The sequence below is a fragment of the Eucyclogobius newberryi genome, unplaced genomic scaffold, assembly GCF_026437365.1.
Source record: "Eucyclogobius newberryi isolate DKJ021-1_F unplaced genomic scaffold, fEucNew1.0.hap1 SCAF_1, whole genome shotgun sequence".
NCBI classification, from domain to species: domain Eukaryota; kingdom Metazoa; phylum Chordata; class Actinopteri; order Gobiiformes; family Gobiidae; genus Eucyclogobius; species Eucyclogobius newberryi.
The window spans coordinates 23,689,890-23,702,226 of record NW_027315723.1 but is presented as its reverse complement, the minus strand read 5'-3'; the positions used below and the strand labels follow the sequence as shown (position 1 = coordinate 23,702,226).

Below are 12,337 nucleotides of genomic sequence, written 5' to 3'. Positions count from 1 at the left end.
ACTAATAATAAGATCAAGAATATCTGTTTATCATTTGAATCAATATTCAAATGTGACTTGCACAAACAGCTGTGGGGCCCCTTTGTCCATCCAACAATCTTGAATATTACATTATCTGCAGGAGATATAGGGGCCCACAGCGGATGCAGATGGACACTTTTCATAATAATGGATCACTATGAAGGATGCACCACTTACACCGAGACGGTCAACTTCACATGAAACACATCCTGCAAAAGGCGTCTTTTATTTTGTCCCAGTTTGACCCAAAAAAGGCGTGATTCCAGCATGTTTCAGTTACATCAGTGCAGCTATAAATATTGCACAGACGCTTTTAGTGGTTTTCTGGGGTGCATGCATTGTTTGAACGAAACATTGTGGTCAAGTTAATGTATTTTCATAAACAATGCACGCACACTCGTTACAAAAGGATCTGTACTTACTAACTTATATGTTATATCATTTTCTTTAAAGGCCCTGTGTCTGATTTGGAACCACACGTGAACAACTGAACATGGAACACATTATTACACTTTTAGTTTGAACACTCCCCAGCTCTTTTGTCTGGGTTTGTCCTCGGCAGTTGTTTCCGTTTGGCTCTCCGCCACAAGCTTCACCACTTATGCGTTCTGCACACAAGAGGATTTTTTTGCCTGATTTTAAGCCTGATTTTTGGCCCGAGCGGCTTTTTTATAAGTGATTATTTGTGGTGGCGCTCCTCATGTCTGTGGGGCCAATGCGATTCTGTAAAAACTGTTTTTCAGGTCGCAGCTCGCAAACCTCAAATTGTGAGACTTTACCGCAGCCAATCCGAGCAGCCGGTGCGAGGCTTTGTTGCCTAGTAACAACGCTTAAACTTTATAAATTGATTTCATGCAAACTTTTTCATTATTAATCAGCCTGAATACAGCGCTCTCCTGTGTCTTAGCAGGGTTTAATCCGTACACATTTCCTCTTTTCCCTGCTCTAAACACACAGTATCTTTGTGCATTACTTTCCATTACAGCCCAGTCAAATAGACACAGACACTTCACTCTCTTCTACATTTTCCCCAAAATCGGCAGGTGTGTGGTTCATGTGAGCGTGAGACAATAATCGTAGCAAAACGTCCTCATGTCTGGTCTGAAAACTTTGTGTCACATTTTAAAATCAGACGGTTTTAAAATCTTCCAGTGTGCAGTCGGCTCAAGTCCAATTACAGGTGGTTCTGATCCAGCAAAATGCTTTTCAAAATATGTAATTAATATCACTGAGTCTTGTTTTTCTCAAATCACTGCTTTTCATTGCTTGGTGTGAAAGGCATTTTCCTGACCATGAAGAATAAGAAGTCAGGTACAGGATCTATAACTTATCACACTGATCTACTGGTCAAATGGTAATAATGGTAATGTTTTTTTTTTTTTTTTTTTTTTTTTTTTTTGTTTATAAGAGTTCTTCTATTAAGAGTGTTTGTTTTTTATACTTCCTATAAGTTATCTGTCCTTTCCTTCTGTATCTACTGCGTTGTAACACCAACATTTCCCCATGTGTGGACAAAAAAGGCATAACTTATCTTTTTGTAATGGTAAAGACTGCCACATAAAAGAAAGATGTATTTGGCCTTAGTCTCTAGTTAACATATTCACATTGTGTTGTAACAATGGATACGACATGAACATAACAGTTAGTTTACATAGATTAACTCCACACGGCCCATGCATGTATGAAACATTCATGTCTGCATTTTCAACTTGACACAGCGTTTGGTCTCATGCATAATGAGTAATGACGAGGAGTTCAAAGGCACGCGGTAAATACTACGTCAAAAAGACGAGTAGATCATCAATCCCAGGATCATATCCAAGCATGAGGCACGGCGCACATATATGAGCTTATACTGTCGGCGTAACAACACCAGTGCCGCATCATCTTCCTGGGCTTTCCCTGCAGCTCACACTTTGCTCTGATCTGTGCAAAGCTAATCTGGTGTCAGAGCTGTTGCCATGGAAAAGACTCCTATCTTTCTAATTCTTCAGCGTCAGATGAAAGCGGTGTCACTCTCCTTATATTTCTGTCTTATACTTATTAGTCAAAAGAGTGAAGTACTGGTGCTAAATGTGTCACTTGCTATGTTAAATGTTAAAGTGATAAGTTAATAAATACTTCTTTATATCTTCGAATGTGTTGTCTGTATCAATGTTTTAACGTGATGATGTGATTGTTAGTGGTCAGAAAACCGTCCCGATGGTTTAAATTACGGTACTTCAATTTTATGTCACTGTATTTAGCTAATCTTCTGCTTTTAAATGTGAAAATGTGTTGGTAGAATTGGCTGTTTAACTGTCAGATTGCAGATTTGTTGACCTGCTTTATGGTTCATATCTCTGTAATTACCGGGCCAATTTTCGTGAAACAAAAACTGGCTCAAAGCTCAGTGTCTGAAATACGTTTTTTGACAATAGTCTCAGAATGTAGTGATTGTTGACAGTCAAAAATACTTTAAGACCTGAGCTTAACATTGACAGTTTGTGTAGCCAATCCCTAACAAATAATGATACAGTTTAACGATTTTTACATTTTTCATATTTCTTCCAAAAACAGAAGAGTGCCCATTTCCTCTTTTTCCACGTGATCACCACAGTTGTAATCTCACTCCCGGTCGAGCAGGAATTCCGTTGGTTTGAATGGAGAACGAGGGAAAAGTCTTGCTGCTAAAATATGCTATAAAGTGGATTGATTTGTGTAAAATATCCACTGTTCATGTGACCAACAAGTCAACAATGCACCAATAACCGAAAGATTATGTCGTATTACATTGGCGGGCTTCTGGAATACAGTGAATAACCCTGATGTATAACAAAATCTAGTGCCAGATACAATTCTATGTTGTTAAACTAGTTTTGTCCCTCACTGCTCCGTGTGGACTCGGTCTGTATGTGCTATTCTACTTGCTATAAATAATGCTTTTGGACCTATTAGAGATCCACAAACTTCTCTGTTATTTGTTTCTCCTTGCCTCACCTCTTGCCAATATTAGATTAGTGTCCTCTCGGTATCTCAGCCTCGCTTCTTCTTATCCTGTTCCATCTCTGTCTGACTCGCTCTCTCCTGACGTCCTCCACTCTATCAGCTGCTCGCTCGACCCTGTTGCTCGGCTCGTCTCATCTCTCAGCTGTGCAGGAAGCAGCATCTGTAGCCGCTGGGCTTCTGGCTCAGGCTCCACTAATGAGACAGCAAGAACACTTTTCCTCCATTCCTCTCCTCGTGTAAGTTTAAGCAGCTAAGCAGAAGAGTGGAGGGCATCGCACCAAGAGCTAAGAACAGAGGCACACTGGAACAAAGGCAGGGGCTTTATACACCTCACTTCAGGACTGTACCATCTGGAATTCTGCTTCGGTCTGAAAACGGTTCGTTAAGATGTTTAGAAAAGACGTTTGGCCGTCGCAATGTTTGACTGTACTGATTATGCTATGTCTTAAGTTTAAAGGTGGATTAACAGTAACATCATTGCCTTGCCAAGGATGTTCTCCATAGATACAGTCACGTAACCAGGCTTGGTTACAGATTTGATCCGTGGAGAGGCGATCCCACTCACAGTAAGAATGCATGGAGCAATAAGAACACCTACTGTAATGGGTTGAATGAAGGATCAGCAAGTTTAATGTAATACTGTGGGACATTAGACAAATAGGTAACAAGCCCACCAGAAAAGTTACATAGTGCACCTTTAAAGTGCTGGTACGGGATTTTTTGTTCATGTAAAATCTGTTTTGCTCCAGTACAGACATTTTGTAAAAGCAGCTTTTCAAGTGAATAAGCGACTGCTACAGAGCATTTAATTCTCTGCCAAACAGGAAGTGCACTATTAGCATGCTAGTTGTCGTTAGCCTCACCATGACAGCAAAATTCGCTCTGGCCTCAGAGAGTTATGGAAAGGGAATGATTAGGATGCACATGATAAATTGAAAGTGAAAAGAATATGGACTTCTGGAAAGAGTTAAGTTTAAAGTTTAATGCAGTAAAATCAGGTATAGCACCTTTAAGCATAATGTGTGATTTTTTGTTGGATGTTTTTCATTGGCCTGTTTTAGGTGTGGTCTATTTCAGGTCTGGATCTGGTTTTGGTCTCACATTTTAGACCTGGTTTGAAACTGTTCAGCTTTTACTTTAGCCCCAGCTCTATATTTACCTTTCATTTGTTATGTTTTAGTCAATTAAACCTTAATTAGAATGATATCCAATGATATATAAAATTAACACATAATTTAAGTATTTAATTTTGTATAGAGCTAATCTGTTTTTGCATGAATATTTCTTCCCACACCAGACTTCATAAAATACTGTTTGAATCGAGTCTGAATCTTCTATCTCTTTCTTCCTTCATTCAAGTTTCACTCCCAAAATGCAATGTTCAATTTCAACACGTTACTTCTTGTTTTTAATGTATTCTACACTCCACTTTGTCCTTTCTGATCTGTCCCTACCTCTTCCAGTAGTCTGTCTTACGTCTAGACGGACAGTATAGTTACCTCCATGTGTTGTAGAAGAGTAGAGGGATGTTGAGGCCCACCGTCAGCCACTCCTGAGCGCACAGGAACATGATGCAGAAGAGCCCATGGATGGAGTACTCCGGCAACACCAACTGCAGACACAACGTTCAGAGCAGTTTGGTAATCTGTAATAACTGTATTTTGTGACATGGTCTGGTGATGTATGTCCTTTAAAAGTTTGCAAACAAATACATTCTAACGTTTGGAATGGAAGTAAAAGTGAAGTGGAACATTACAATGGAGAGCGTAAAGCCTCAGAGGATCACAAATATAAAAAGGTAGTTTTGCTAAATTTAAACATAAATGTGACGAATATCACAGCCTGGTTCACAGTATGTGTCTATTTATTTGGAGATTATAATAGAAATGTTTGATTTTTTGCATTTCTGATAAAGGGAAAATAATGACATAACTGTTGAAACCAGTTTCTGATTTTATCTATAGATATATTACATAGTTTTGAGGCTAAAATAGACCAACAACATTTCTATCTTGGAAATTCAAACGCTCTGTTTATTTTTTGGCATAAGACTTAATCTTTGAAAATAAATTAAGATATTTCAAATGTTGCCTCCAGTTGCTTCATTTCAACATTCTGATTCAGATCCAATCCTCATTTTAGACATGAGTCATGTATTTATCATTTAGTCTTATAAGTCTTATAAAGCATCTTTCTCTTCACTCTCAAAAGGGTTTTTGTTGTGAAATACACACATTGGATTTTTGTGTTAAATGGCACTGATTAAAAGTGTCTTGTTTATGGACATGACGTCACTAATGAAAGCCATTTTTATTTTGTATAAATATTTAGATATTGTGATTCCTTTTTCTTTCTTTTTTGCGTTATTGCCCAGGCCTAGTAAACTGAACATTCTGTGCAAATAAAAACAACCACTCAAGTTGAATAATATGTCAACAGTTTCCACTCTAGGAAATGGAGACTTATATTGGTGCAGCCTTTAGTGGCCAAGCTCCATCACTCACAAAAAGAGGTATGTCTCTGAAAACAGGAGCGTCTGGAGCCAAAGCACAAGGATCCTGAAGCTGAACGATCCCATTGTCCCCCAAGGCAACGGCACAAGTCTCAGAAACAAACATTTGGGAAAGAGGCTTATTTCTGTGCAGCTTTACAACAGCAGCCAATCTGAGGAAGTAGAAAGAGCCTTAGGCAGGAGAGAAAGTTTATTTTGGCCATGGTTTTATTCTGAGCGCTCTTTTCCAAAACTTCTGTATGTTCTAAACGTCATTATTATGTATACATATATGCATACAAATTGATTGTGCTTCGCTTGTGCTGTTTTATTCTGTTTTGTGCTGTTAATATTTTCATTTGTGCTGGTGTATTAAAAAAAATGTGAATCATTATTTTGCAGTGGTGTGATTTCTTTTCTGGCCCATCAGCCTGAAAAACACACGACATAAGTGCAATGATCACAGATGCTATAAAAGCGTGTAGATGCTCCATTTGCAAGGCACAACAGTTCAACAATTGTCTTTTACTATTCAAACCAACATTTTTCAATTAAATATAAATCTTAGTGACGTCATCAGCCGAAAATAAAATTGCTAATATTTATAAAACTATAACAGCACAAACAAAACTGTTTACAGCCTAAAACAGCAAACAATTTAAACCATTTTGGGACATTTTGAAGCTTCCTTTGGAGCGTTTGAGTGACCTAAATTTGACCTATAAAGGAATCGTTAATATCCAAAATTAAAGCAGCACCAATGAAACTTTTTGCAGCACGAACAAAGCACAAACAGTTGACATAGTATTTTTTGTAGATGTGCGTTTGATGGAGGGCCAAAGAGGTGATTGGACCTAAGGCTGTGGCGTGAACATGAAAAGAACCGTGAGAAAGTGAGAAGAGAGCAGCAGGGTGAACGAGACAGGAGAGAGAGAGAGGAGTGCGTTCACATGACGACGGCGCAGGTAGATGCTTAAACTGATTTCATAGTATTTCAGTGGTGTTTGACAGTGGTGATGGTGAGCATATGTGTGAAGTAACAGCTGTGGCCATAAACACAGAAAAAGGAATAGAACAGGCTTTAGCGCCTCAGGTAAAATAAACGCTTTGGGGAAGGATCATATCAGGGGCTGTGCTTTTATTTAACATTCATCATCGATAAGCTCTACATGTATTAAACAAAACAACACATGTCTTATCTCCAGCCTATACCTCTTTTATACTTGATTAATGTAATTAGTTTAAATTAATTAATCAAAAACCTTGGTTGATTAAATCGATTATGTTTTTCACACAGTTCCATCCACTGTATATATTTACTTTAAGTACCGCACATTTACGATGATGTACATTTACTTAGGTAAAGGAGTTTCAGCTGTACTTTGACTTTTACCAGAATCAATTTGTAGACAAGTAATTGTACTTTTACTTGAGTACTGAATTTCAGTACTTTTGCCACCTCATTCAAGGTTCAAACATTTGGTCAGGACACGCAAAACAAACTCCTGTGTGAATTTGTTCTGTGAAATTATGATTTATTTCAAGACACACAAATACCTGAACACACATAGTTCCCCAACACAATGGCTGAAAATCAAGGGTATAGACCACACTGGAATGGTCAGCTCTCTGGTCTTCCCAAAAGAATATTTCAGGTTTAGAATGACAACAAAAATCTCAAAACTCAGCCGCTTGTGTCCTCCTGATATAGCGTGATAAGTGTTGGGCCATATCCATTCGACAGTTACCTCTATCTCCATGGATATTTTGTTCTTTTCTTTAATACATTCTGTAGTGGAAACTTAATTTTACTTCACAACTTTTGTACTTTCGACTCCATTACATTTTATAACAGGACTAAAAGGTTTTCTTTCCTCTTGAGAATACCTAAATGGTGGAGGGGTTATTTATAGCAGTTTCACAATTTGGGGTACCATCCCAAAAATGCAATTCAAAACTGGTACAAAAAGAAAATCGATTCAGTCATTTCTGTTGAACAAATATCAGCTATTAAACGCTTTAATAGTTCTCAATACCTGTCTACTCTAAAATACATTTAAAAACATGTACTTCAAAACATTTACCTAAGCAGATTTATTGATGTCATTCTTTTACTTTTACTTCAGTAACATTTGGCTCCAGTATCTGTACCTTTACTTAAGTAACAACATTGAGTACTTCTTTCACCACTGCTAATAGCACAAACTTGTACCCATGTTCACTAGTATTGCGTAGAAAGATTTCAGAATAAACTTTGCATATTTCACCATTCACTTAAGTATAATATAGTTGCTAATTACGTTAAACATACACAATTTGGTCAGTAGCCAGGCCTGAAAAAAAACTAAACACAAAAGTACTGCATGTGGAAACTGCTTTTCATGCAAATCCACCTGATTCTCCTAAAAGACTTTGTGCAAAGAATGGGCCTTGGCATTTCACGCTTAATATTCAAGGAGAAAGCCACTTTGGTCTCATGTAAATTTAAAAGGCCAACACATTACAATGCCATTCTGGATGCAAACATCACTATATATGTAGGCATAAAGAGAATGCATAATTCATACTTCCACATGGCTTTTATTAACGTAAAAACACATTTGCACTCAAAAGCTTGTAAACCGCAGTAGAGTACAAAACCACATTTGTTTTCACACGTAGTGCAAGCTAAAAAAAAACAATAATAGCACAAAGAAATATGGGCTTTAAATGACATGCACAGGCACAACTGCATGCATAAAGGATTAATGTGCTTTTTGTAACTGTTTGTAACAATACAACAATTTACAACAATAAAACTTTAGCGTTTCAAATTATTAACTGATTAATTGATAATTTCGTTGCTGTTGTTTTTTAATATATATCTTACTTACGGCTTTAAAGAGTGTAAAACCTGAACAATGTGTGTCAGTTCCAGAAAGAGATTCACCTGCACATTTGGATTCAACTCTTCCAAATACAATGATGATTATGTGAATAAATGCACCCCTTTGAATAAATGTATCATCATTTTTAAACTACTCCAGGCCACTGACACAACCTTGAATAAGTGGCTGCAATTTTGACAAAAATGAATATCATAATATATTTTTGGAGGATCCCTTTTTTCATCGAGGGACGCATTTTGTACCTTATACGGAGCAGAGGGCCACAAACAACCCGACAATGTTGAATTTTGTCGAATGATAAAGTAAATTTGCATGTGACATAGTTTTGATGAGCCGCCACACCTTTAATAAGATTTGAAACGTTAATATTAGGTTAATATGTCATCAAAATGCTTGAATTGTTCCAATTTTATAGTAAAAATACATTTTTTTTTTCTATTTTCTGTAGTTTGCACATTCCTCCCCTATAATATTAGTCAGACAATATTATGTAAATCCAACAGAAATGTGTTAAACGTATTAGTTGTAGTATCTGTGATGAGTGTGAAATATGTGAATTATTCAACCCACTACATCTCAAATCTTATCGTAGAAAAAAAATACCCATAAATATGAACCCCCAGATATATTGTTCCAGGTATACATTATGGAATTATTGTGACAGGCCTAATAGGGAAAAAATAAACTCAAACATTATTCAGAACATTGATTTTTTTACCAATAGTACATTTAACACTTTGCTCTTCAGAACTCATGCCATCTTATGAATGAGTGCGATATACTACGGGAGCAGAGACCCATCTGGCATGGGCTTGTTTTGCCCGGGGGATGCCCTTCAGTCCATCTGATCCAACTCACTGCGCCTCATTCAACGACCACCAATGACTCAAAGGCTGTATCACTGCTCAGCCATGGGACACTTGAAACAGCTGCAAATATGTTGGAATATGCTATCAACGGGAGAACGCAGTACATAGCAGTGTCTCTAGTTTGGATCCTCAACTACAGATCAATAAAGAACTTTTTTTTCCCCAGAAGAACAATTTAAGCAACTGGCTCAAAGCAAAGCAGTTAAAAAACAACAATAAATAGAACAAAAGTCTCAGTGCAGCACAACAGCAGGTCTGGGTCAGCAGATCAATGTGTCAGGACAGTCTGAGGTGGGGAACAGCCCTCAGGACAAAAGTGTGTCCTGCAGCAACGCAGTCAGCATCCAGGGACAACTCAAATGAAGATGTTTACAATATTATGGGAGTTGCATCCGATTATCAGCAGAGCTTACAGAAGGGCTGCATTTTGAAACATACGAAGTGGCAGTTGTTGTTTTCTTCTGTCATTTTAGGTGCGAGCGTGGCCACTGGCAGGCAACAAAATGTACATGACATGATGAAAGCGCCATCTGTTACTTGCAGTTCATGATAGGCATTTTCATGATTTTGTTTAACATGATAGAGCACCCCTGGTCACTGGATCTGTGTCACAAAAAAAGAAGGAAACATTTAAAGATAAACAGGCCACCTTTGAGTCCAGTGTTAAATGCAGCTTCACATCTATCACTAGAGCTCACGAGAATTATTATTTTAAGCAAACCTAAAATAGGCTTTAACATGTGGACTCTGGAGCAAAATGAGGACAACAAGGCCAGGTCTAAAACAAATCTAAAAAAATAAGTGGTGGAACATGGAGACATGCCTTCCACCACACATTAGATTAGAGACGGACTTTTCTTCAGTGAGTTTCAAGCTTGTATTTAATGGTTAATAGTTATGGTTATAATGTTTTAATAGTTGTCAATCTTAGGGGCACTGTTGAAAGTAAGGCTGGTGTAAAACAGTTTTCTTATTCCACTGACCCTGAAGGGAATTTGATCATTTAAACTTTCTGAAACTGTTACTGAAGGCCCCATTGTCTTTGACCCCAATCACAGTTGAGAAATTGTTTGAAAGGAACCTCAAATCTGGCAGGTTGACTGTTTATAACACCATTCCCCACGTTGTCTTTATTGCTTGTTCTTTCCAGTCCTTACCAGGCACCAAGCCTCAATGCCACAATGACTCATGAGGGTCCCAAAAGTTGAATTGTCAAACAACTGAGAGAATGTACATCAAAAATGCTGAAATGACCTTTTACTTTGACTTATTTCCTGTGCAACTGAGAAACGCAGTGAAAATGTTTCAGCAGTTTGATCAATAACATATCATCATCGATCATCATCGATCTATCTATATCTATCCATCAATTAGGGTTGTCACTCTTTAGCCGTTTGATAAATCTGTCAAAAATTAGTCAAAACCTGCATTTTAAATTTGGAGGGAAGAAGATAAGTATATATAGGGAATAAGGATGAACATGGGACCTTTTAAAGCGACTTCTTCCAATATTCCGTTCTTGTGATCAGTGTGCATGTTTGTATTGTGCGTGAGCCTGGAGGCAGAGCAGATGAAACCCACAGATGCACAGCCCTCTGCCAGATCTCCACATATGGTGCTGTCCATCTCCACTTCTCTGACAGAGGTCCAGCCTGGCTCCGGACCAGATCACAGTGTTTCAGCCAGTAGCTAATTACTGCCTCTGCTTTAATAATATGCCATTTTTCTTTGGCCAAAAACAATAGTAAATATTTCATGATTCATCTCCCACAGAGACTTGTATGTAGTTCCCTCAGCCACTGATGCAAACGTATTCATTAACAGTAAGTAAGCAGCGTGGGATTTCTAACCTTGATGAGGTGAAGTAATTCATGCACGTTGTAGACGATATGTGGGGAGGAAAAAAGGTTGGCACTTTAAAACAGTGTTCAATTATAGCATCTTAACAACTTTTTCAATTTACTTTCAATCATCATCATCATCATCATCATCATCATCATCAAACGTTTATCAAAAACTAAAGTGTACCAAGATAAAAGGCACAAAACTATTTAAAAAATGACTGTATTACCTCACATTTTACAAACTGCCTGGCCAAAAAATAAGTGCCTCCTATTGGCTTATTAGTGCATGGGCGATGATTTTTCAGCTGGCCACAAGTTATTTAACCCCAGCAACTTCATAAAAAAAAAGAAAAGGTCTCAGAAAGGTGTTAGTTTGTTTAAGATGGGTCATATCATTGGAATGCATCAAGCAGAGGAAACATCTAAGGAGAAGCAGAAATGACTAAAATAGGGTTAAAGGTGGTATGGACGATTTTTTTCAGCAAATTGTGTATCATATTTCCTCGTGGCGTGGATAAATCATTTGTCCTGCCACGTATCGATCATAAAACGCACCTACCGCTCACCTGCAGCCGCGTGCGGTTCCTCCTCACGTTTCCGCGTGCCTAAGCGCATTGATCTATCATAATATAGTTCCCTCAGTGTACGGGGCAAAATGAAGATGGAGAAAGACAGTTCGAGCTGACGCAGAAGTGGACAGAAATCTACGGGAGACGAGAGATGTGATGCGCTCCGTTGCGCTAATAAACAAACGCACGTGTGTGTTGTATCAGTCCACACGGGGGAGTGCGCATGCGCACTTCCACCTGAGTTCTCAAATCGCCGAAAAATCGTTCATACCGCCTTTAAGAACTGTCCAAGGCATTATTACAAACTGGATGGATAGTGGGGAACCATTGTGTTCCAGGAACAAATGTGGACGGAAATCAACCCTGAATGATCGTGATCACCAGAAAAACAACAGTAGAATCAGGGTATGTTTAAGAGTGAAAGTAAGAGCATTTTCACAAGCACAATCCAAAGGGAATTTAAGGGATTGGGACTGAACAGCTGTGTAGCCATAAGAAAACTGCTCATTAAGGCTAACCGGAAAAATAGAAAGCATAAAGATTGGACTCTGGAGGAATAGAAGAAGGTCACGTGGTCTGATTAGTCCAGATTGACCCTGTTCCAGAGTGATGGGCGCATCAGGGTAAGAAGAAAGGCAGGTGAAGTGAAGCACCCATCAATGTACTG

General features: G+C 38.3%; 1 protein-coding gene across 3 annotated transcripts in view; it reads right to left on the bottom strand.

Moving 5' to 3' along the window:
• cnih3 (cornichon family AMPA receptor auxiliary protein 3) overlaps positions 1 to 12,337 on the bottom strand; it is a 62,119-nt gene that overhangs the window by 9,179 nt on the left and 40,603 nt on the right. For 2 of the 3 annotated variants that reach the window (XM_072440506.1, XM_072440498.1), the window contains exon 4: positions 4,510 to 4,621. In XM_072440506.1, coding sequence (XP_072296607.1) covers positions 4,510 to 4,621 — 112 coding nt within the window. Of the gene's footprint in view, positions 1 to 4,508; positions 4,622 to 12,337 lie in introns of all 3 variants that reach the window. The other variant, XM_072440511.1, reaches the window with a different exon arrangement.